The 26,811-nt window shown below is 41.5% G+C and overlaps 1 protein-coding gene across 1 annotated transcript; it reads right to left on the minus strand.

The window, feature by feature from the left end:
* Positions 1 to 5,973: 5,973 nt before the first annotated feature.
* On the minus strand, positions 5,974 to 26,205 carry si:ch211-22i13.2 (uncharacterized protein LOC553945 homolog). Its single transcript, XM_055639790.1, has 7 exons — positions 26,128 to 26,205; positions 24,611 to 24,698; positions 17,795 to 17,944; positions 15,432 to 15,487; positions 15,217 to 15,291; positions 7,428 to 7,520; positions 5,974 to 6,991 (listed from the first exon to the last, which is right to left on the minus strand). The coding sequence occupies exons 2-7, from the start codon at positions 24,690 to 24,692 to the stop codon at positions 6,941 to 6,943; spliced, it is 507 nt and encodes a 168-aa protein (XP_055495765.1). The 5' UTR covers positions 24,693 to 24,698; positions 26,128 to 26,205; the 3' UTR covers positions 5,974 to 6,940.
* Positions 26,206 to 26,811: the final 606 nt, after the last annotated feature.

Raw genomic sequence — 26,811 nt, forward strand, 5'->3', positions numbered from 1 at the left:
CAGTTTGATATCATATGCTTTCAGCTACATTTTTCACAGTAAGAATTGGTATTCAAGGCAGGATGAGATTATAAAAAGGGACAATACCCACTTGTGAAAGTGAAAGCCGAAACAAAGCCAAAACAAAGCCAAAAAATAGGGGAGGCCAACATGGCTCACTAAATAGATTGACAGAATTTGTTTTAAGAATATAGGCAGAAAAGCAGAGTTGTATTTATATAGTGTCATAGATGTTCTAAAGGGGTGCACAGCCAATGAAGGCAATTTTGAAGTATAGTAAAATGTTGTGGTGCAGTCAGCTGGCACAATGCAAGATCTCACAAGCAGCAACAAAATAAATTACCAAATAATCTACTTTTGTATCAATGCATGGAGGCGAAATGTTAGCCAGTTGCAAGAGACCTGTCCGGCACTTCTACGTATTATGCACAAGTCTTTAGTTAATGCTTTTTCTGCTGTGCTGCAATTACGATACGATAAAACGTTATTCATCCCCAGAGGGAAATTGGTCTGCCAACAGACACAACACACAAGGTACATGAAAACTTGAAATTAAAAGTGAAAACAAAAAGAAAAAGACAAGCGACTGTTGTCTGGTTGCCGTGTGTACAGTGCCTTCACCGAAACAAATGAACTAACACACTTATCCCCTGGGCAGAAGATTCTAAACTACCCCCCCTCCCCCCACACCGGGTCCCTTAGTTCTTCAGTGGTCCCCCCCATGCCGGGTCCCCATCCCCCCCCAACGCTCATCGACCGCGATGTTCCCGCCACCACCGAGGCTCCCGTTGCCACTGAGGCCCTCGATGCCCCCGCCATGGCTCCCGTTGCCGCCGAGGCTCCCATCATCACTACCACTGAGGCTCCTTCGGCCCAGACAGGCCTTGACATCCCTGGGAGGCCTTTGGGGCGAGTCAGGCCGACCGGGGCGCTTTCCGGTCGGTGACACGGTTGTTCGGAGGGTGGGACTCTGAACAAAATGACAGACAAGATGAGGTCTCTGGAGTAGAGCTTGTACTCATGACCTGATTTTGAGAATATCAACACTTAAAAAGTCTGACAACCATAATGTATTTAATACCATACAAACTAGTTTGAATCAACACTACAAAGACATTTTGTTTTTAAACTGCAATCAAGTTCATTAGGCGATGAAGTTCATTGTCTAATTCTTTCGGAATAAACATCTTGTCCAGACCGAATATGTTAAACACTCACTGATCCCAATGTTTACTGTCATTCACATTCTTTGCATGGATTGCTCCTGGAACAGTGAACAGTACATACATGCCTTTACGGTGGCACAGCTGGTAGAGTTGGTGCCTTCACTGATATGTGGGTTCATTCCAGACTTTGGTTGGTATCTGTGTTGAGTTTGCACATTCTGCCAATGAGTACATGGGTTTCCTCTGGGTGCTCTCAAATCCCAACGATGTCCAGGTTGAGACGTTAAATGGCCAGTATAAATTGCCCTTGGTAGGTCAGTAGTAGAATCTGCAGAGAGTTGATAACAACTTGGGATAGGAATAAAAATGGGATTAATGTAATGTAAATGGGTGGTTGATGGTCAGTGCATAGTTGATGGGGTGAAAGACCCGTTTCCACACCTTCTACGGCATTTTTGAAGATATATATTTGGTTGCTTTAAAAAACACATACATGACATCACAACAGATCGAGATCCTTCTGTTCCAATCTGAATTGAATCAAGTGGAAAAATTTGTAAACTATGTACTGTTCTGCACAATGTGCTTTGGTATTCTTTTCCTTTAGGATGTGATGATTACTATGCAGCTTAATTTTCAAAAATGTGAAGGCATATTATGCAGACAGTTTATGCAGTCTGAAGAAGGGTCTCGACCCAAAACGTCACCCGCTCGTTCTCTCCAGAGATGCTGCCTGTCCCGCTGAGTTACGCCAGCATTTTGAGTCTACCTAATGCAGACAGTACATAATTTGCAAAAAGCCAATGCCAAATGGAGAGTAATCAATTGCCCCTGGCTTGGACTACAAATGTTTAAATGATGCAAGAGGGAAAGATAGAGATAAGAAGCTTCAAAGCATGACTATAGATAGAAAAAAGACCAATATAAAGGGTGTATACGCAGAATTTGGAATCATTCAGCAAATTACTATCTGGGATAGCATTAACAAAATAGATAAAATCAAGGAAATTTGAAAGCTGGAGAATAAATCATTAATTTAATGTTGAGCTATATATTTTATTCTCAGCAGCATTGCAAACACAGTACGCAATATTGGGGGTCTATCCAACTACCTGTGCAAGTACCATTTAAATGTTAATGTACCAGCTTCTACCTATTCCCATGGCAGTTGTTTGCAGATAACCAACACACTGTGAAAACCTAACCCCTTAGATCTCCTCCAAATTTCTCCCTTTTCACCTTAAACCAATGTCCTCCGGTTTAGATTCTACCCTGGACAAAGATAAATTGTCTATATTAATTATGATGTTTACAATGTTACAAACCTTTATAAAATCACAGCTTCTACACTCCAGTGAGAATAAACAATTTACCTTTATAACTACAGCCTGGCAACAACCTGGTTCTTTCTCTCTTCTCTCTATTGCTGCCACAACATTCCTGTATTGTAGCAACCAGAAATGCACACAATACTCAAAGAGCTGTATGACCAATGTTTTATACAACCACATCGTGATATCCCAAAATAACTATACTTATTTGTTTCCTTCACCAAATATGTACAATACATATTGTTCAATGTACCACATTGTCAATGGAGACAGGGCCAAAGCTCTGTGCTTTAATGCTTTTTTAAAAGTTTCATAATGTCCAAAAATTTGAGGTCATTTGAGGTCAACAACAATTGGATTTTTACACAAATAGCATTTAAAGTCATACTGTATTTGAACGTATGTTTTTACAAATCAATTGAATAAATTATTTTCAAGCTGTGACAGTCATGCAGAATAATTACATTAGTATATTTCTACTGCAAAATTAAAGGGCAAATTTGCACAGTACAAAGCTCACACTGTGGGGAAAAATCAACCATCGTGTCATGAGATGTAAAGGAACATATCGCAGTATAAGCAGAGGATTTATTGTCCATAAATAAAATCACACTGGTTCTTTGTAATGATTTTTGTGTCAATGGTGCGAGAATCCAAAGGAATTAACTCTTCTTCTTTCCAGACTGACCAACAAGTACATTTCACCATTTTCAGGAATGATGAAGGAAAGCTGTGTGAAATTCCCTTTAAACCAATTACATCAAATCACAGTCTATATAAAAAAGTAATATATTTGCCCCCAAGCAAAATTTACTTTTAAGTAACTGTTTACAAATACAGAATAAAAATGATGTATTATTCTGGATGTGCAAGCAGAAAATTTTGGAAAGGTCATAGCCACACCTTTATTGCAAAATCTTTTTAGTTACACATTTCTTTATAATTTTTACCACTGAAATGGAGGAGAGGCAACATATTGACGCGTCTGTAGTACTTCTACCATTTACTTTTCTTACTAAGGTGAAGCTAGCAATGTTATTATGCTTCTTAAAGGTTAAAAAGGTTTGAATAGGGAGCGTAGAAGGTAAATCAGGCATTTTTGTATTTCTAGATGCAATTAATGATAATTTATATACAAAGAGGAATAAACTAAATTGGGGGGACTAGGAAGGCAGATGAACATAGGGAAGTGTTGAGTGTAATACTACCTGCAGGATAAGTTTGACACTGGAATGAAATGACGGCTCTGTGTTGAGAATGGGCAGAGTTTAGTTTAGTTAATTGTCATGTGTATCGAGGAAACTGAGAGGAGAGAAGTGTACTAAAGTGGATATCAGGTTGAATTATTGTGGAGCAAGGGCAACACTAATTTGAAGACAAAAGTACCCAGTGGTTGGCGACAGAAAAAAGTGTACGGTGAATAATAGAGAAAATTATACCAGTATGAACAGTGACAAGTCAAATATCATCTCTTTTAAAGGGTGAGACATGAGGCAGGTTAAAATTGGCATCATAAACTGTGATTGCTGGGAGTGGGGGAGTGTCATTTAAAACTCACTTCATATTCCCCGACCATTGCATGTTGATTATATTGTATTTTCGTGTTTTCATGAAGACCTTCATGTCCTTGGGACCGTAGAAAAGCACCACTTTAACTTGCGTATTCAAATACCATTTAAATTTACTTCATAATTTTCTTGATAACTTATATTAAACGGGATAAATAACGTTGACCTCTGTAGAGTGGAAACCTGTTGTATATACTGCACACTAGTACTCTGCAAGGTAAGAGTAGGTACAATTTGTTTTGATCCCAGGCTTGAGTGGCAGGGACCTGCTACAGATTCCTTGGGTAATTTTCTTTTCAATCCATCAAAGGTGTGCAGATAGCTTCAAAATGTGTATTTAATCTTTCTAAGATTTCAAGCACATTTCATAAATAATTACTCTAGATCACTTCAAAGCCCAACTATATTTTTTCAAATATCATAAACTTAACTTAAATCTCTTAAGCACGAATATTTCTGATCGTCACAAATGACAGTACCATCTATGCCAAGTTCACAAGGGCTTAGCTGGCTCAATTTTGATTAGTTTTGAGCACAGGCTAGATTTGGCACCCTGTGTGATCCATGTCAGTATGACAGCCCCTTTGCTGTGCGGGTCCCTAGCAAGGTGTCTTCTGCAACTTAACCAAGTTCTCAGTTGGAACGCCAACAAAGGTAACTTTGCAGCCGTTTTACAAGTCATTGCTGTGTTTATATACATTTACACTCTGTTTTATTTTTCAATTGGGCATCATTATAATGTGGTCACTTCTGCAGCAATGCACTTATACAACTAGATAAGAGCTTCAAAGGCAAGATATACCGTTTATTCATTTCCACAGATGCGGCCTAACCAACCGAGTTTTTCCAGCATTGTGTTTTCTTTAAGATTTACAGCAATTGCAGTTTTGTCTTTCTATTCCTTTACCTGCAGTATCAATGCCAAGAAAAAAATAGCTTCTAGCGTTTATATTATTTACCAAAGGAGCACCTATTTATTTAATTGCTATCTCAACAAGAAATATGCTGCTCTACATCTACTTAGTTACACTCACTATCTGGCATGTACAGTATATGAGAGATGACTCATGAGCTTATCTATTTTCCTTACCTATATTCAAAGTAAATTATTTTCTTTCAAGTGCTGCAAACTTGAGCTGAAAATGCAGCAACATTAAAAAAGTAATCAACATTATCTTGAACAATTTTTTTGCAGAAAATCTGATCAGACCCTGGAGTAAATCTAAATAAAGCATTAAAATGTCATGCATGCATGCTTCAATTTTTCTCTTTCTAAAATAGCTGCAATTTGCAGATGGCAACACAAGTCATTTTTCAAGTTTCACAGATTACTGTCTGAATATTCAGAATGCCATCACACTAAAAAACTATTTTAAGATACTAAAATATTCTAAGGCACTTCACAAACATAATTTGCTAGTGTTATATAAGCAGATATTATCATAATGACTAAAAGCTTAATCAACAAGATAGAAGGGAGGGTGAAAATAAAAGAGTTGTACATCTAGGGAGGGAATTTGTAAGTGAAGACCAGCTTAAGTCACAGTTGCCAAAGGTGGAATGGTTACATCTGGGGATGCTCAATAAGTCAGAAATGGAAGATGCCACGTCTTGTAGGGTAGGAAGGCTCAAGGAAATTCCAAGATGAAAATTTCAGATTAAGATCTTGGTTAACCAGGAACCAATGTGTGTCCAAAATCCATAGAGGAGACAGACGAGGGAAGTTTGTTGAAAATGAACGCAGACAAGAATTTTGTACAACCTCATGTATACAGAGGGAAAAAAGATGAGTGGCATTTAAACAAAAGGCATCTAAAAACAAATGTGACTAAGCTAAACCAACCAGTGAGCATTATCTTTTAGGCCTAGGAATTAATTTCACAGTTGAAAATACATCAAAATAATCAGAAGTTTTCAACTTTTGTTTTTATGTAGGCATATAGATTTCCATCAGTACATGATGTCATCAACCTCATAACAGCAACTGACATGTGAGCTACCTGAACATTATATAATTAATGGAAAAGTAAAACCAGATTTCAAATCATAATCAGGAACATTTCTGATGAGTACATACATAAAACAATGAAGCATGAGAGATGCACAAGTCTAAGGAATTAATTTGTGGGTTCTATCCAGATTTACATACTATTATTCTCTTATGCACGATCGTCCACATGATAGTTAATTCCTCCTTTGTTTTTTCACCGCATAGTTTTCAAATAATCAAAATACATTCAGTGCAGGAATCTAACTTAAAATACCTCTGTGGGGGCCAAGTGCAGTGTGTTTCTGTCCAACCAGGTGACAATGATATATTCACTTCCATAATCTTATTTTATGCCGACAATTCTCAAATTACGAGTGCAAGTATTCTATTCTTAAGGATCCGACAAGATAGTTCAATACAATATTTAAGCCTTATAGGATAGTTATCATTTAAGAAACAATATCCTATGCCTCTATCATTGAATTTTTTATTAAAATTAATGTGCCTTGCATTTTCTCAGAAACTTGGAATGTATAAAATGTTGTAAACATTGCCCAAATACGAAATTCTGTCCAACAAGGCAATTTTCCAAGCAACGTAACAATCCGAGCTCTTGAGAATTCTTTTTCCAAGTGGCTACTTTGGTAATAGATTGAGAAATATCCGGAAGGATACCAGTCTTGTTTAGGTTGTTTTATGTTAAGTTTTTCAAAATCATTGTCAGATTTAAACCTTCATGGCTGGAATAGAAAAATCTCCTCCATTCGATTTTGAAGGGGTTTTCCCTGAGCTGTGCAACCAGACACAAAAGCCTTCACCGACAAAGACCATGCTGCTTAGAGCCTTCCCTTCGTGGTTTAGAATTCCCAGTGATGCACATCTTCTCTACATAGCAGAGTTCAAGAATTGAAGGAGTTCGGCTCGATTTCTGTCTCGCTGTGGAAAGGAAAAAGTTACCTGTTTTAATAGATTATTAAATGGAACCGTTGAGACAACAGGAATACATTCATTTTTCTTTAGCTGGTGAATCATCCCAGAAAGCACCAAAAAACTTAAAGGCAACATGGTTTAACAGAAGGCATAGCCATTTCTTAGGATGAGTTCAAAATTTAACAATTCTTGGAGGAGACAAACAGGAACATCAAAACTTTAGCAAACCGGTCCAAATTTGCACAGATGTGCCTGATGATAGTGGAACATAGTTGAATATCATGAGAACTCCTAGTAATATGGTTTAAATTCTATTGCAGGAAATTGATGCATTTTTCCCCCTTTCTTTTTATACTTTACACACATCAAGTAAGAGGCTGTACAGTGTTTTACAAATATTGTTTTCCTTCAAATTTTAAGAGTAAAAAAAAAAATAACATACCTGTTTATCACCTCTGGTCTTTTTAACTTTCATTTTTATTTTCTTTCCTGTAATCGTGCTATATTTATCATTTTTGTCACGGTCTTTCAGAAACTGCAAGGAGAACACACAAATCCATACCTTGTAAAAATAACAATGCACAGATCGCCCTCTTGTGCCTGTAGATGAATCTGCAAATTGTTGGAATTATTCCTTTCAAATTTGTACATAATTTGGGGGAATTTAATTTTTAAACGTTAATACAAACTTAGTGGGTCAGGCAGCTTCTGTGAAGGGATTGGACAGAACATTTCAGGTCAGGACCCCCATACTGATAGTCAGGGAAGAGAAAGTTGGGAATGGGACCAGAAGCAAAAGCTGGCAAGCAATAATGGACTAAGGTGAGGTGGGTGATTGGTGATGGGTGGAGAGAGTAACAAAACCTAATTCATAAGGAAATATTAAGGAATAAATAAGGAATAAGGACAGAGGGAATGAAATGTAAAACCAGAGTGAGGGATATGTGTGGAAGGGACAGGGAAGGAGGATAAATAGAAATATGGGTCAAGAGCTGGGAGAGGGGCATAATTGAGGGGAAAGGGGCAGGGTGACTGGGGTGGTGGGAAATGGTGGGAGAGATAGGTATGCACTGGAGAGGGGTATTACTTGAAATTGAAAATTTTTATGTTCATACCATTGGGTTGCACGTTACGCAAGTAGAATATGAGATGCTGTTCTTCCCGTTTGCGTGAAGCCTCACTCTAGCAACGGAGGCAGCCAAGGACCAAAATTGTCAGAGGTGCGGACAGGAGATTCTGTGGCGACATGCGAGACTCGAGGAAGGTGTGCTGCCTCCCTGGTGCCAGGGTCCAAGATGTCTCAGACTGACATCCTCGAGAGGGAAGGTGAACAGCCGGAAGTAGTTGTGCGTGTTGGCACAAATGACTTGGGTAAGAAGGGGAAGGAGGTTCTGCAATGTAAGTATAGAGAACTAGGTAGGAGGCTGAAAAGCAGGACTTCAAGGGTGGTTATCTCATGGTTGCTTCCAGTACTTCTTGCTGGTGAGGGTAGGAACAGGGCAATAGGGGATCTGAATGTGTGGCTGAGGAGATGGTACTGGGGGCAGGGATTTAGATTTCTATCTAGAGCACTGGAATCTCTTCTGGGGCAGTGGTTACCTGTACAAAAGGGATGGGTTGCACCTTAATTGGAAGGGGACCGACATTCTGGCTGGCAGGTTTGCTAGTGCTACACCGGTGGTTAAAGTAAAAAAAGTGGGGGTTGGAGTGAACAAATTGGAAGCGTATGCATGCAGTTAACGGGAGAGTGTAGGAAAGGTCAAGTTTAAACTAACAGGGCAGGGGGATGGGAACCAATGCAAAGAGATAAAGGGGTATAAAAGGAGGACAGAAGCAAAAGGTAGAAGGGAGATAAGAAAAACTAAACCTGAAAGCTTTGTGCCTTAATGCGAGGAACATTCCTAATAAGATGGATGAATTGAATGTGCAGTTAGTAGTTAAGGAACATGCCACAGAAGGTAGTTGAGGCCAGTTCATTGTTTATTGAATTTCGTTCAGACGAAATTTCGTTCAGACCGTAAGGTCTGAATGACAATAAAGGAAATTCAATTCAATTCAATCAATTCAATATATTTAAGAGGGCGTTAGATGTGGCCCTTGTGGCTAAAGGGATCAGGGGGTATGGAGAGAAGGCAGGTACAGGATACTTAGTTGGATGATCAGCCATGAATGGCAGTACAGGCTCGAAGGGCTGAATGGCCTACTCCTGCACCTATTTTCTATGTTTCTAGTTGGAATTATGGAGACATGGCTCCAGGCTGATGAAGGCTGGGAGCTAAACATGCAGGGGTATTCTTCTTCTTCTTGCGTATGGCGTGCACAGCCTAAAGTTATAGGACAACTTGTTCTATTTGATCTTATTTGATTGTGCACGCCAGGTTGATTGCATTAGTCAAAACAGGGCGGACCACATAAAGGTTGCAATCTTCCACCCCCAGGGGTATTCGATATTCAGGAAGGATAGACAGAAAGGAAGAGGAGGTGGGTTGGCATTGCTGGTTAAAGAGGAGATTAATGCAGTAGCAAGGAGAGACATTAGCTTGGATGCTGTAGAATCGGTATGGGTAGAACTGCGAAATAGCCAAGACCAGAAAACACTTGTTGGAGGTGTATACAGTCCACCAAGCAGCATTAGGGAGGTTGGGGATAACATCGAGCAGGAAATTAGGGATGCGTGTAGCAAAGGTACAGCAGTTACCATGGGTGACTTTAATCTACAAAAAGATTGGGCCAACCAAATTGGTAGCAGCGCTGAGGAGGAGGATTTCCTGGAATGTATACTTTTTAAAACCAATATGTAGAAGAACCGACTGGAGGACAGGCCATCCAAGACTGGGTATTGTGTAATGAGGAAGGATTAATTCGTGATTTTGTCGTGCAAAGCCCCTTGGACAACAGTGACCGTAATATGGTCGAATTCTGCATTAGGATGGAGAGTGACATGGTTACTTCAGAGACTAGGGTCCTGAACTTAAAGAAAGGAGACTTCGAAGGTATGAGACGGGAATTGGCTGGGATAGACTTGCAAATTATACTTTAAGGGTTGATGGTGGAGATGAAATGGCAAAGATTTAAAGACCGCATGGATAAACTAAAAAAAATGTTCATCCCTGTCTGGCGAAAAAATAAAATGGGGAAGGCGGCTCAATAATGGCTAACGAGGGAAATCAAGGATAGTGTTAAATCCACATATAAAGGCATATAAATTGGCCAGAGGAAGCAGCAAACTGGAGGACTGGAAGAAATTTAGAACACAACAGAAGAAGACAAAAGGATTAGGAGGGGGAAAAAAGAGCATGAAAGAAAGCTTGCGTGGAATATAAATACTGACTCTAAAAGCTTCTTTAGATATGTAAAAAGGAAAAGATTAATGAAGACAAATGTAGGTCCCTCACAATCAGAGACGGGTGAATTTATAATTGCAAAACAAAGAAATGGCAGAACAGTTAAACAAGTACTTTGGTTCTGTCTTCACTAAGGAAGACACAAATAATCTCCCAGAAATAGTAGGGGACTGAAGGGAAACCACATTAGTCCGGAAATGGTGTTAGGTAAACTGTCGGGACTGAAGGCAGATAAATCACCAGGGCCTGATGGTCTGCTACCGAGGATATGCAAGGAGGTGACCTTAGAAATCGTGGATGCATTGATAATAATTTACCAATGTTCTCTCGACTCTGGATCAGTTCCTGTGGACTGGAGGGTAGCCAATGTAACCCTACTTTTTAAAGAAAAGAGGGCGATGAGAAAACGGGGAATTATAGACCCATAAGCCTTACATCAGTAGTGGGGAAGATACTGGAGTCGATTATTAAGGATGTTATAGCAGCGCATTTGGAAAGCAGTGTCAGAGTCGGTCAAATGCAGCATGGATTTATGAAGGGGAAATCATGCTTGAATAAGCTTCTGGAATTTTGAGGATGTAACAAGTAGAATGGATGAGGGAGGGCCAGTGGATGTGGTGTTTCTGAACTTTCAAAAAGCCTTTGACAAGGTCCACAAAAGAGATTAGTGTACAAAATTAGAGCACATGGTATTGGGGGTAGGGTATTGACGGATAGAGAACTGGTTGGCAGACAGGAAGCAAAGAGTAGGAATTAACGGGTCCTTTTCAGAATGGCAGGCAGTGACTAGTTTGGTGCCACAAGGCTCGGTGCAGGGACCCATTATTTACAATATATATTAACGATTTAGACGAGGAAATTAAATGTGACATCTCCAAGTTTGCGGATGACACAAAGCTGGGTGGCAGTGTGAGCTGCGATGAGGATGCTATGAGGCTGCAGGGTGACTTGGATAGGTTGGGTGAGTGGGCAGATGCAGTATAATGTGGATAAATGTGAGGTTATCCACTTTGGTGGCAAGAACAGGAAGGCAGATTAACTGAATGGTGTCAGATTAGGAAACGGGGATGTGCAACAAGACCTGGGTGTGCTTGTACATCAGTCACTGAAAGTAAGCATGTAGGTGCAGCAGGCAGTGAAGAAAGCTAATGGCATGTTGGCCTTCATTGCGCGAGGATTTGAGTTTAGGAGCAAGTAGGTCCTACTCAATTATACAGGGCCCTGGTGAGACTTTGTGTGCAATTTTGGTCTAATTTGAGGAAGGACATTATTGCTATTCAGGGTGTGCAAAATTTGTGGAAGGACATTATTGCTATTGAGGGAGTGCAGCGTAGGTTCACCAGGTTAATTCTCGGGATGGCGGGACTCACGCATGATGAAAGAATAGGTCGTCTGGACTTGTATTCAGTGATATTTAGAAGGATGAGTGGATCTTATAGACACATATAAAATTCTTAAAGGATTGGACAGGCTAGATGCAGGAAAAGTGCTCCCAATGATGGGGGAGTCCAGAACCAGTTTACAAACAGTCAGTTTAAGAATAAGGGGTAGGTCATTTAGGACAGATGCAGAAAAACGTCTTCACCCAGAGTTGTGAATCTGTGGAATTCTCTGCCACAGAAGGCAGTGGAGGCCAATTCACTGGATGTTTTCAAAAGAGAGTTAGATTTAGCTCTTAGGGCTAAAGGAATCAAGGGATATGGGAAAAAGCAGGAACGGGGTACAGATTTTAGATGATCTGTGCTGGCTCAAAGGGCCGAATGGCCTACTTCTGCACCTACTTTTCTGTTTCTAAGACTAGAAATACACAGGTCAGGAATTGTGCTGATCAAAGGTCATTGACTGGAAATGTTAACATTATTTCTCCCTACATACATGCTGGTTATCTTGTCAAAATAAACAATGACATTTGCCACAGAAGTCACCTGTCAAATCTTTGCCCACGCATGCATCCTTGTATTCACTTGTAGCCCTATGACCTCTCCACAACACTTTCTAACCTACCTTGTGTCACTTGCAAATTTAGCAACCTTTGTTTCGTCCATCTCATTTACATGAACTGCTGATTTTCTTTCAATTATTAAATTCTTAATTTTTATTAACTATTCTTGTCAAAAATGGCTAGAACGAAACTATTTGTAAGAATCGCCTCATAAGCATTCAGCAATAAAAAGTTAACCTCCAGCTGAAAATAAGTAAAAGTTAACCCAAATGCAAGAGATACTTCAAAGTATAGCAATGTTACAAAATGTTGAGATTTAAAAAATCAAGTCTGCAATTTATCCCATCAGATAACGCATAACAACAAGTTTAATTTGACACCTAATTCACTTTCATATCTCAAGTAATAAAAAAGTTGTGGCCATTTTCATACTCGGAAATTAGCATCTTGTTCCCTATTGATTTTCTATGGACATAACAAAAAAGCTGTGATCGTGGACAGTCAAAAGCCCATAACCTTCTTAAAAATTAAGAGAACTGAATGACATTTTCAGTTATCATAGATTGAACCATTCTGAAACAAATATAAAATAATCTTACTAGGAGGACCTGAAATTAAAGCATATAATTAGTTAGTTACCCAATAGTAGCTAATTTCAAACTTCAATTACTAGATCTAAACATCTATCCATTTCTTAATAAATGATTAACATTTTTAAATAGCCTAAGTGTCCAAATAATATTCACAAATAATTCACAATAAAACATGATTTTTAAATCTCATTTACATCAATTAATAGGCCAAATGGAAGGAATTTAGTGTTCAATTGCTGTAAATTAAAGTCTATTTTAAATCGGCTTTCTAGTGGGTTCCTGTGAACGCGCTGGTTTAGAACGTTCACATTGCGCTGGATTTGTGCCCTCAAGTGCCCAGAAAAATACTGCGGGATATAAAGAGCCCAAAATGAACTACTCGCTATAGAAAACTTTATATACAGGGTTATATACAAGCCCCATTTAATGTAAAAATAAGGTACATACCTTTAATTGTTTGCTTTATAAAACCCTGGGGCTGCGAGAGGTTGCGAGTTTAGAGAGTGATTTTTAAACTACTATAACTATTTTACAAGGCCATAAAAACTAATAATACCTTTTGCGACGGGGTCTTTCAGCGATTTTCCGTTAACGATTTACTAGGCTGAACATTTTCGTTTGCAACAGCCTAGTAAAAACCGCGTTTTAAACCCGCCCCCTCTAAACAGCGCCAAAATCGCGCACACGGAGTAGGGCAGATGCTCAGCCACGATTCAGGTAGGTTTTGTAACATACCTACAAAGTACATTTTTAATTTTCTTCTTGCCAACTCTGCATATTTTTATTTCCATTTTATATTTATTGATGTTCTCCCCACTCTTACATGGATTACCTTCTTGCCCTATACTGTTCTCCTCTCACATCACTAAAAAAAAACACACGTCCATAAGTTTAATAACTTCCCATGTCTTGTCCAAAATCCCTTCAGTTGTCTGCAAACAATTTATTTTTGAAATTCAATCTCAATTGTGCTGGAGACTAAAGATAGGAAAGTATCTGCTACAAATCGGGAATATTAAGACGAAACTTGATTGTGGCTCAAAAATGCATAACTTTAAAATATTAACTGTAGGTCCAACGTGTTAAACCCTTAGCCTCTTTAAAATGCTCACTTTGTGATTTTTTGTGTGCAATGTTCTCTTAGACATTTAAACATGCTCCATCACTCAATAAGATCAAGACAGATCTGCTACCAAAACTCGCATACCCATCTTCTCACCATTATTTTTTTTTTTCAGATTTTTAATAATCAATCTCAAATTAAATGAATTTACCCTCTACTGGCCATACACAAATCATCTTGACTATCCTCTGCGGGTGACAGAAACAGAAGTTTCTTCGCTCCCAAAGACAAGGTTCGATTTTGAGATAATGTTCCGTTGTTATCAACCAATAAAAGGGTTTTACTTAAAGTTAGCTATAAGTGACTTACATTAACTCACACTTGCGTAAACAATTAATAGTAAGCAGTCCCGTTTCCTGAATGACCTGCGATATTGCAACAGGAGAAGAGCGAGGACTTCCCATCTGCTTCATATATAGAAGTGTCGCCCGGGCTTGCTGCTCTTACAGCCTTGGTCACTGTTGGTGCAACATTGGGAAGGCAAGCAACTTGCAGCAGAAAGCCGACATCTTCCACAAGGTGCACCAACCGGCCCTTCTTCACCAGCTGCCGCTCTGTCAGGTTGATGCAGCTGTTGCTGCAGCTCACATTGTAGCCTCTGGCTGACAGCACTTCTTTGGAGAACATGGATAGGTCACCTTTCGGGTCAAGACCCTGTCCGAAGAAGGGTTCGGATCAGAAACATCACCTTTCCATGTTTTCCAGAGAGGCTACATGACCTGCCAAGTTGCTCCAGCATTCTGTGTTGTTTTGTGTATTAATCATCATCAGCAGTTCTTTGTTTCTACCTAGTTTTAAGGAAATTCCAACTTGCATAAAATCTGATTCATGTAAGGGGTTACAGAATGCAAGTTGGGGAGTGTCTGTACATACTCAAAAAATAATATTTCATTACTGACAGGGAACTCTTACAGAATAGTACAGATTGGCATTTCAAGGTGGAATCTCTTTGCTGTGACCATGTACACCATTATTGATCTAAAAGTGTCATTTTGGGAAATATTCTACACTACTGATAACATGTAACATACCCACTGTAAGAGAGATGGCGATATATATATTTTACATCAGATGTACAAATGTTAATTAACTGCTTTAATATGTGATGTGCTTAGTTAATGGAAATTATGCAAAAGTGCCAATATCTTACTTTTCTTTTTAACAAAGTGAATTAGCTGTTACGGCTTTGTTCGAAATGTTTTAAATTTATCAATTGAATGCTGAATTACCTTAGAAATCTGAACAGGCCCCGAAGATGCATTCTTTTTCTTCTTTTGCTTTTTCTTTTTCTCCTTTTTGCCTCTCTAAAATGAAGCACATTGTAGATAAAACTAAGATAATGATTTTTCATGAATTGATTTGGCAGCTATGTATTAAAATATTGTATTTAGCTCATCCGTCATTTTCTTGTAAATATTTAAAAATGAAAAATAAAATTCTTCACCTTTTTATGCTGTTTTTCTTTCTTCCTTTTTTTAATTTTTGATTTTTTCTGTGATTCTGTCAAAGCAGTTATAGGATCAGACAAAAGTAATGTGTGGTAAATTGTGTTCAATATTTAAACATGCCAACCTCTTAAAAGAAATCTGTTTAAAAAGCATCTGTTTGTTCTTGTTTTGAAGGAGAATTTATCAAATTTCAATTTTTTTCTCATTTCGTTCAAACCATTAAAAGATCATTTGCAAAACACCCAACAATGCTTCTAGAGAAAGAATTGATACAAGTGTTGATAAAAATGATAAAACACTTCTGCAAACATTTTGATTTCTGATCAAAAACTTCATAGAACATAGACACAAAATGCTGGAGTAACTTAGCGGGACAGGCAGAGTCTCTGGAGAGAAGGAATGGATGAAGTTTCGGGTCGAGATATTTCTTCAACCTGGAGATCAGATAGGTTTAGGTGGACTGAGTGGAGGTGCACAGCGAAACGATCGCCAAGCCTGCGCTTGATCCTCCACCTCAGCTTCTTACACGCCTTTCCTTCCACTGCACTTTTTCAAGTTCTCTGATCTTTTAATTTGCACTTCTACCCGATTGCTCACTTCTTGTCCATATGGTTTGCAAAAGTTGCTGTCTTATTCAGAGATATGGATGAGAAGGAAGAGGGCCACTCAGCTGCAACTGGACCCAAATGATCAGATTCACCATGGTGTCAGTCTAACTCAACACATGATCAAAATAATACATCAATCCAAATGCTGTCCAGCCTTCTTTTGCACTATGCACTCTAATCATCCTGGACATGTATCACAAAAGGACAGGATCGTCACACTGATTTGTGAGAAAATGTAGTACAAAGTTGAGCCCAAAATAAAATAAGCGATCTTCTAACATTCATATTTAATTCCTGATCAGGTCTCAGTTTCAAGCTGTTTTGGTAATGCTGCATGAATGCACAACAATGAAAAATTAAAATCTATCAACTGCAGTTTTATGTTAAGCTAATGCTCATTTCATTTTGTAATATATGGCAAAATAGTGAATACTGCATATGAGCAAAGTGACATTTGTGTCCCATGTAAAAAAATATTTTCAGTATTTCCCCAAAACTTTTGAATGGGGTTATTTGAGGTTTATAAACAGAAAACTGAATATAAAGGTAAAGAATCACACAGGTTAATCATCAACTGAAGTGCAACATACAATTCTAGGAACCATGGAGAGAATAAACTTAAAGACATTAGAAAAAGAGTAGGATATTGTAAAGATGAATGAAAGATGACAAACAACCAAAAATAACAAATTACTGAGTATGGGGAACATAAATATTTTACTTGGAGAGAGACACAAAAAGTTGAAGTAACTCAGCGGAACACCAGCATCTCTGGAGAGAAGGATTGGGTGATGTTTCGGTCGAGGATTCCAGTCTGAAGAAGGGTCTCGACCCAAAACGTCACCCATTCCTTCTCTCCAGAAGCTGAGGTACTCCAGCTTTTTGTGTCTATCTTCAGTTTAAACCAGCATCTGCAATTTTTTCCTACGCATTTTACTGGGAGGATTTGACAAGGTAGAAAATTAGAACTTTTCTCCCTTTGCTAGAATGTCTACAATAGGAAAGCATGGATTTGGGATAAGGGATCATTTATTTAAAGTGGAGAGAAATACATTTCTTTACTAGAGGTTGTAAAACTTAGGCATTCTCGAAGGCAGAGGATGCTCAGTAACCATAAGTAAATTAAAGACCCAATTCAAAATTATTTTTGGGGACTGGAGGAAATAAAGGGATACACGATTGGTAACGGACAACTGATCTAAAAGATGTCTTGACTTTAACAAAAGGGGAAAGCAACATCAGATTTGACATAAAAACAAAAAAAAAACACTGAAAAGGTTCTACAGATCAGGCTGCATCATTGGAAAGAAAATGTAACATTTCAAATAGTTGACTCTTTGTTAGGGCTGGGAAAGAGGCTATGTTAGTTTTAATTTGCGGTGGTGGTGGTGAGGGGAGTGGGATTACATAGGACAAAGGAAACAGCACCGATAGGGTGAGACACAAAATGCTGTAGTAACTCAGCGGGTCAGGCAGCATCTCCGGAGAAACATAATAGACAACGTTTTTGGTCAGAACCCTTCTTCAGATTTGGAGGATTTGACAGAGTAGAAGAAGAAGGGTTCCGCCCCAAAGGCTCACCTATTTCTTTCCACCAGAGATGCTGCCTGACGCGCTGAGTCAGCATTGATGTGTCCATCTTCGGTATAAACCAGCATCTGCAGTTCCTTCCTCCACCCGTAAGGTGAGGTCAGGTTTGCTCTGGGATGTCAGTGTAAATTTCACCCAGGAACAATGTTTTGCATACTCACCTCTACTGCTTGATCTGTTTCGGCTTTTTGAAGACGATGAGGATGACGACAAACTTGATGATGAATTCGATGATGAGGATGACGAAGAAGTTGTTGAAGTCACAGAAGAAGATCTACTTCTACTCCGTTTCCTTTTTCTTTTATCTTTTCCTTCATAAAAGATAATTAGCATATTTAGACAATAGACAATAGGTGCAGTAGGCCATTCGGCCCTTCCATTCACTGTGATCATGGGTGATCATCTACATTCAGTACCGCGTTCCTGCCTTCTCACCATATCCTCTGACTCCACTATCTTTAAGAGCTCTATCTTGCTCTCTCTTGAAAGCATCCTGAGAATTGGCCTCCACTGCCTTCTGAGGCAGAGAATTCCACAGATTCACAACTCTCTGGTGAAAAGTTTTTCCTCATCTCCGTTCTAAATGGCGTACCCCTTATTCTTGTGAATACCATTTCACAAACAATATCAGCCTTTTTATTATCATGTCAATAGTTAGAATAAAAAAAATTGCAGAAGATCTTGATCAGCTGGAATGGCTAATGGAGTTTAATGCAGAAAAGTTAGGCGAGAGGGGAAAGATTTAATATGAACCTGAGTAGCAACTTTTTCACATAGAAGATGGTGGGTATATGGAATATGCTGCCAGAAGAGGTAGTCGAGGCAGGTACTATAATGTTTAATAGACATCTGGACAGGCACATTGATAGGACAGGTTTAGAGGGATATGGAGCGAACAGGACAGAGTAGATGGGGGCATCTTGGACGGCATGGGCATGTTAGACCAAAAGACCTGTTTCGGTGACTTTATGACTAATCATTAACAATTCATCTTCTAAATTTGAAGTGTTCCTATGTTTTATTTTAACAATTACTGGATGCTGATACCTAATCATTTAACCATCTACTTCCATTAACACTTGACTAAATGAGACAAATTCATTCAGCAGGTGTCCAGAACAGTAAGACTCAATATCATAAAATACAATAAGCTATTGACAAGCAAGCAAACGTGCTTGAAATAAGGATTTTGTGTAATTTCCATTGAAGTATCAACAATTTGCACCAATGTGCCTTTGAACTGACAAAATGCTTAAGATGCTTCACATGACCACAGTCTAACAATCGAGGACAATCCACATAAAGAGATAGCAGGAATTAAGGCAAAAAAAAAGGTCATATGGTATGTTTTCTTTTCACCAACCTGAGATGCTGCCAGTTCTGCTCAGATTTGAGTATTTTTCTGCTTTTATTTCTGCTATCTTGTTGTTGAATGGAAGATTGGGGATCAAAAGATTATCAAGGCCATTCATATTCCTATTTTTAGAAGCAGGCATAATCCGAAAATCTGGTGTAGATTCCGGGGAATAAATGAGAGGGAATCCTACAAAGCCAAGTTAGTGAGTTTCAAGATCCTGACACTATACCTTTTAGTTTTTTTAAGTGGGTCATGAAATTTCTTGAAATGGCATTGGAAATTGTTTGAACTATCCTTATGTGATCAAATTAAGGTCTCCAGCCATAGAATGAAACAGCGTGGAAACAGGCCCTCGGGCCCAACACCAGCCAATATGTCCCAGCTCTTGTAGGGCCGAGATGGCCTGTTTCCGTGCTGTAATTGTTATATGGTTATTGTTATATGGTTACACTAGTCCCACTTGCCCGTGTTTGGCCCATATCCCTCTAAACCTGTCCTATTTATGTGCCTGTTTAACTGTTTCTTAACGTTGGGATAGTCCCTACCTCAACTACCACCTCCAGTAGCTTGTTCTGTAAATTGCTCGTTCTAAGCATTCCCCCAGTCTAGTTTCAGTCAAAAAACACTGAATCAAGCACTTGATCAACTAATCTTTATTTTAAATAAATCACAATTACAGTTCCCACCACTCATATCTATCTGCCTGATCAAACCCTCTAGGCCTCGCTCAAACAGAGACACACCAGAAGGTCACGCAGTCCCAAGCGTTCTCCCAGAAGATCGATGCGGGATCTCGTGGCAGCGGAATTTTATAGGTCCCGGGAACCACATGGGGGTGGTCTCTTTACAATCCAATTACCGTTATCGATTAACCCCATAAATAACAGGCATTTCCCTAACCCAATAATACAGCAGTTAATACATTGTATTCAAACAGGGCTTCTCACGGAAGCAAACTTAGCAACATTTACCCTGATCTGCAAGAAATCCAGACAAGGCTCAATACCTCATCCAATCAACACTCGGCAAAGTAGAACTCTGCAACATTATTTACAATTATTTACAAGTTATATGTCTGGTTTGCAGTCATCCAATCCATTCTATGCATTTTGCACCTAATTGACAGGGTCTGCAGATGTTCTTATTCTTTTCCTGCAGCTTGTATCTAGGCTCTAGACAAACTGGCACCACTCCGCAGCTTGCCCCAGTTCTGGAGAGAGCAATTCCAAATTGACTAAGTCTCCCAGCAGCCCTTAAGATTAAAGTCCTAGCCTCTACAAGCTGCCCAGGATTAACAGTTCCATACCCCCACCACTAACTGTGAAATGTTGTCCCTCAGATTTCTATTAAATCTTTTGCTATTCTCCATAAACCTATGTCCTCTGGCCCTCGATTCATCTACTCTGGGCAAGAGACTCCGAGCATCTACCCAATCTATTACTCTCACAATTTTATACAGCATTATAAAATCAACCCTCATCCTCATGTGCTCCAAGGAATACAGTCCCAGCCTACTCAACCTCTTCCTATAGCTCAGAGCCTCAAGTCCAAGGAACATCCTTGTAAATCTTCTCTGTACCCTTTCCAGCTTGACAACATCTTTCTAATAACATGGTGCCCAGAACTGAACCCAATACTCGAAATGTGGCATCACCAACATCTTATATAACTGCAACATGACTTTTCAACTTTTATACTCTATACTGTGACTGATGAAGGACAATGTCCCAAAAGTCTTTTTGACCAACCTATCTACCTGCGACTCTACCTTCAAGAAACCATGCACCTACACTCCTAGATCCCTCTGTTGTACCACACCAGGGCTCTCAATTTTTTTTCTGTTTCCAGTCGGGCAACCTAGGCAGCTTTTTAGGTTGCCAAATGACAGCTTAGGTGGTCATTAAGACGGCTTGCATGACACGTGCGATAATGTGCTCGGACGAAGAGCGTAGTTACCAGTCGGAATTATGCTCAATGAAGCTTTCACATATTATTTCTACTTCAAATAAAGTCACAAACTAAACATATTCACCAATCAAGACATGATATATACCACAATGACATGCAGCAAAATTATAATACAGTATATACAGTATCTCAACTCTTTTTGCACGTTGCAATGAATGCAATTTCTATTATTTCTTTCCGCGTTCCAAACAAAAATGTGGTCGGATTATTCACCGTATGATCAACCTCGGTGAGACCCAGCACAGGCTTGGTGATCGCTTCGCACAACACCTCCACTCAGTTCGCAATAACCAACCTGATTCCCAGTGGCTCAGCACTTCAACTCCCCCTCCCATTCCGAATCTCCCCCCCACCGATATCAGTCTGAAGAAGGATCTCGACCCGAAACGTCGCCTATTCCTTCACTCCATAGATGCTGCCTCACCCGCTGATTTTCTCCAGCTTTTTTGTCTACCAACGAGATCTCACCACTGGCCACATTTTCCCATCTCCTCTCCTGTCAGCTTTCCGCAGAGACCGCTCCCTCCGTAACTCCCTGGTCAATTCGTGCCTTCCCACTCAAACCACCCCCTCTCCTGGCACTTTTGCTTGCAACCGCAGGAAATGCTACACTTGTCGCATTACCTCCCCACTTGACTCCATTCAAGGACCCAAGCAGTCTTTCCAGGTGCGGCAGAGGTTCACCTGCACCACCTCCAACCTCATCTATTGCATCCACTGCTCTAGGTGTCAGCTGCTCTACATAGAAACATAGAAATTAGGTGCAGGAGTAGGCCATTCGGCCCTTCGAGCCTGCACCACCATTCAATATGATCATGGCTGATCATCCAACACAGTATCCCGTACCTGCCTTCTCTCCATACCCCCTGATCCCCTTAGCCACAAGGGCCACATCTAACTCCCTCTTAAATATAGCCAATGAACTGGCCTCAACTACCCTCTGTGGCAGAGAGTTCCAGAGATTCACCACTCTGTGTGAAAAAAGTTCTTCTCATCTCGGTTTTAAAGGATTTCCCCCTTATCCTTAAGCTGTGACCCCTTGTCCTGGACTTCCCTAACATCGGGAACAATCTTCCTGCATCTAGCCTGTCCAACCCCTTAAGAATTTTGTAAGTTTCTATACATCGGTGAGACCAAGCGTAGGCTTGACAATCGCTTCGCCCAATACCTCCGCTCGGTTCGCAATAACCAACCTGGTCTCCCAGTGGCTCTGAATTTCAACTCCTCCTCCCATTCCGAATCCGACCTTTCTGTCCTGGCCCTCCTCCATGGCCAGAGTGAGGCCCACCGTAAATTGGAGGAGCAGCACCTCATATTTCGCCTGGGCAGTTTACACCCCAGCGGTATGAACATTGACTTCTCCAATTTCAGGTAGTCCCTGCTTTCTCCTCCCCTTCCCAGCTCTCCCTCAGCCCACTGTCTCCGCTTCCTTTCCTCTTCCCCCCCCGGTTACTAAAAAAAAAGAAACTATCCATTTTCAGTCTTAAATCTCTAAGTGCCGCTATGTCCCTCTTTACAGCTACTGTATGTTTTAATTCAGTTCAAGACTATGGGGCAGTACATTGGCCATAAAGTTGCTTCCTAAAAATGCCAGAGACCCGGAATTTATCCTGAATATGGGTGTTGTCTGTATGGAGTTTGCTCCTTTTCCCTTTGATCGCATGGGTTTTCTCTGGGTGCTCTTGATTCCTTCCACATTCCAAAGGTGTGCAGGAACCTTTTTAAGACCCAACCCAAAACATATTTTCCTTTTGTCCAGAGATTCTGTCTGACCTGTTGAGTTACTCTAGCTTTTTGTGTCTATCTTCAGTTTAAACCTGCATCTGCAGTTCCTTCCTACACATACGATACTATGATAGAACTTTATTAATCGCAGGAGAGAAATTGTGTGTGTGGGTATATATATATTATACACACACACACATATATATATGTAGTTATATATTCATATATTTTGTTTTCTCATTTATAACATTGTTTACAGAGTACTATGTTTACATATTCTGTTCTGCTGCTGCAAGTAAGGATTTCATTGTTTTAACTGGGACGTGAGAGAATAAAACACTCTTGACTTACGTCGCTCATGTGTGGGATAGAACTAGTGTACGGGTGATCGGTGGTCGGCATGGACTCGGTGGGCCGAAGGGCCTGTTTCCACGCTGTATCTTTAAATTAAACTAAAAACACTAAAACCAGACGCAATCTAAAGAAGGATCTCAACCCGAAACATCATCCAACTTCTTCTATCCAGAGATGCTGGCTGCTCCATGGAATTCCCCCGCACAATTAAAGCATGGAATGGTCTTCACCCTACCATAGTTACCCAACCAGACACAACTAAATTTAAGGTCGTTCTTTTTTCCCCCAAGAACCCTTTTTTACTTAAGTCTAAGTCATGAGTCAAGAGAGTTTTATTGTCATGTGTCCCAGATAGGACAATGAAATTCTTGCTTGCTGCAGCACAACAGAATATGTAAACATAATACATAACAGGAGATAAAAGTTCAGTGTGTCTATATACCATAGACCATATATTTACACAATAAATAAACAGATAAAGTGCAATAGGCCGTTATTATTCAGAGTTTGGAGTTTGGTGGTGAAGGATCTACTCCAGTTTAAATTCCATTTGGAATATTTTTGGAAGACCAGGAAACCAAGAAGCAAGAGTTTCTTCAGGGAGTTACTCCAGCTCCAGGGAGTGAACCTGCATTGGTTTTCAGTGGTCGCGGCGAGGTGGCGACCGGACAGCAATTGCGGCCAGATCTCCCACAATGCAAAGGGAGGGAGAAAGTGCCCGGCGCCAACCAGTTGCCGTGGCAGTGGGCATGTGCAGGGCGGCACATGCGCACAACTACGGCCGATGTGCTGGCTGTGGTTGTGCGCATGTTCAGGGGAGGATGTGCAGGCTGTGGCAGTGCGCATGTTCAGGGGAGGATGTGCAGGCCGTGGCAGTGCGCATGTGCAAGGCGGCCGACCGTGCCGGCGGATGAGGAGCAGGTGGAGAGTGGTGAACCGGCGGCCCGGACACGGATACGGATGGCGGGCAGAGACGGAGAGTGACAGAGAGAGAGAGATAGAGAGGGGACCCCGCTCAGAATTGAATGATAGGTGTCCCGGGTGTCTGCCAAGCCGGGCAAAATGGCACTGCTTTTAGGTTGCCCGGCGGGACTTTAGGTGGCCATTGGCAACTGGGCAGCTGTTAATTTTGAGCCCTGCACACTCCCCAGAGTCCTGCCATTTACTGTGTAGGTCCTGCCCATGCTAGACTTCCAAAATGCAACACCTCTCATTTCTCTATTAAATTCCATCAACCACTCCTCAGCCGACCTGGCCAATCGATCAAGATCCTGCTGCAATTTTTCACAACCATCTTCACTATCTGCAAAACCACCCATTTTGTACCATCAGTAAACTTACTAATCTTGCCATGCATGTTCTCATCCAAATCATTGATATAGATGACAAACTGTGACAGGTCCAGCACCGAAACCTGGGCCATTACACTAGTTAGTCACAGGCCTCTACTATCTTCCATAAAGCCAATTTTCTAACCATTCAGCCATCTCTCCTTGGATCCCAAGCGATCTAATCTTCCAGAACAGCCTACCATGCGGAACCTTATCTCTAGCATTAACAGAACAACAAGTACCTGTGTCTCTTCTTTTTTCTTCCATTGAGGATGTGCTTGGGTTCTGCCTTATCTTTCTGCTGCTCTCCATCCGATCTTCCATGATAAACTACAGAAATTATGTTATTAATAAATCTTCACATAAATTGGAACTTCACAATTTGAGTACAAAATGCACCAGCACAATATTCCACAATACACAGCAGCAGCTTTACAAAACAGGGATTCTGTGCGAATTTCAGACAACAAGCCACCTACAGAGCAGACTGAATATGGAGACACAAGGAGCTGTAGGTACTGGAATTTTAAGCAAAACACAATGTGCTGGAGTAACTCAGTAGGTCAGTCAGCATCTGTGGAGGGGTCACAACCCAATACTTTCCATTCCCTCCACAGATGCTGCCTGACCCGTTGAGTTACTCTAACACTTTGTATTTGTATAGATCACTTCAACAGGGCCAAGATTATTTGAATGCACAAACCAGTACACTTTAGAGTACTGTTATGATTACTCTCTCCATCCTCCGCACGGCATTGATCTTTTATTGATAATGCAGTTGCAATGTACTTTACCTACACCAATGTTTTTGACATAGCAAGATGCTATGGTCCCAGACCTGTCTACTGCAGCTGAGTGAAATTTGTGGGGGTTGCGCAGGAGAGCGAGTGACTGTGTGAGAGAGAGTGGGTGAGTGTGACAGTCGATCTGCGAGTGAGTGGGTGTGATTGTGTCTGTGAGTGAGTGTGTCTGTGTGTGAATGTGACTGAGTGGGGGAGTGTGCCTGTGTATGAGTGTGTCTGTCTCAATGAGGGGTGTGACTGAGTGGGTGAGTGACTGTGAGAGAGTGAGTGCGTCTGTGTGAGAATGAGTGATTGAGTGAGTTTCTGTGTGAGTGAGGGTCTATGTGTGTGTGACTGAGTGAGGGTCTGTCTGTGTGTGAGCGAGTGAGTGTTTCTGTGTGTGTGTGTGTGAGAGAGAGAGCGAGGGTCTGTATGTGTGTGTGAGAGAGTGTGTGACTGAGTGAGGGTCTGTCTGTGTGTGAGTGTGCTTCTGTGAGTGTGTGAGAGTGTTTCTGTGTGTGTGTGAGAGCGTCTGTCTGTGAGAGTGTGAGTGTTTCTGTGTGTGTGTGTGAGTGTGTGTGTGTGAGAGCGAGTGTTTCTGTGTGTGTGTGAGAGCGAGGGTCTGTCTGTCTGTGTGTGAGAGTGTGAGTGCTTCTGTGTGTGTGTGAGAGAGTGTGTGACTGAGTGTGAGAGAGAGTGAGGGTGTGTCTGTGTGAGAGTGAGTGAGTGAGGAGAGGGGACCCTCTGGGCTCCAGGGAGAGGCGCCATCACGCACCACCTCTACCGAGGGCCCGGTTCTCGGCCCAGGCCGCCGGATTGCACCAGGGGCCGAGGCTCTGGCCTAGCACCTTCCACAGAGAGTCGGACCGGCCGTATCGGCGGGGAAGGGATCGGAGGGAGGATCGCGGTTTTCCCCCACCCCGACTCAGGCGCGTCCAGACGGTGCCCCCGCCCTCGGTTACCCGTCCCCTTCCTACCGGCCGCAGCCACTCTCCGGCCGGCGGCGCCACCGCCCGCACTGCTGCGGGGCCTGTGAGGCACTGGGGGGCGGGGCGGAGCCCTCGGTTACCCGCCTGCCAATCACCGGGGCGGGGCCACTCTCCGGCCTGGACCGCCCACCCTGCGGGGCCTGTGGCCACTGCGATCACTGGCGGGCGGAGGCGCCTGTCAATCACCCGGGGCGGGGCCTCGTGTATAGGGACGCCCACCCTGAGGCGGGGCCTGCGATCACTGGCGGGTGGGTTGTCAATCACCAGGGGGCGGGGCCTCGTGTACAGGGACGCCCACCCCGAGGCGGGGCCTGCGATCACTGGCGGGTGGGTTGTCAATCACCCGGGGCGGGGCCTCGTGTACAGGACCGCCCACCCTGAGGCGGGGCCTGCGATCACTGGCGGGTGGGTTGTCAATCATCAGGGGGCGGGGCCCAAGGTGGTCATCGGTGGGCGGAGCCACATGCGCTCGCTGGGGGCGGGGCCAGCCAAAGATTATAGAGGAGCAAGATCGACCACTCCTCGAAAAACGCGTAGTATCACGTGTGTGATTGTCGACGCCATTTTTCGAGGCATTTATTGGGCTTCCCCCACACTGTCATGGCGTCCTTATCTAAATTTCATCTCACTGCTCTGCTATCAAGTATTCTAATCGTAAATCTAAACGACCCG

This window comes from Leucoraja erinacea, chromosome 8 (genome assembly GCF_028641065.1).
Source record: "Leucoraja erinacea ecotype New England chromosome 8, Leri_hhj_1, whole genome shotgun sequence".
Lineage (NCBI taxonomy): Eukaryota > Metazoa > Chordata > Chondrichthyes > Rajiformes > Rajidae > Leucoraja > Leucoraja erinaceus.

What these genes read in the sequence shown, in the direction of transcription:
- si:ch211-22i13.2 (XM_055639790.1), bottom strand. Translation starts at nt 24,692, where the DNA reads ATGGAAGATCGGATGGAGAGCAGCAGAAAGATAAGGCAGAACCCAAGC. An exon ending in AAGAAAAACAGCATAAAAAG is followed by an intron (nt 15,292 to 15,431) that starts GTGAAGAATTTT and finishes GCTTCATTTTAG; the next exon opens with AGAGGCAAAAAGGAGAAAAA. An exon ending in GGCCTGTTCAGATTTCTAAG is followed by an intron (nt 7,521 to 15,216) that starts GTAATTCAGCAT and finishes TTCTCCTTGCAG; the next exon opens with TTTCTGAAAGACCGTGACAA.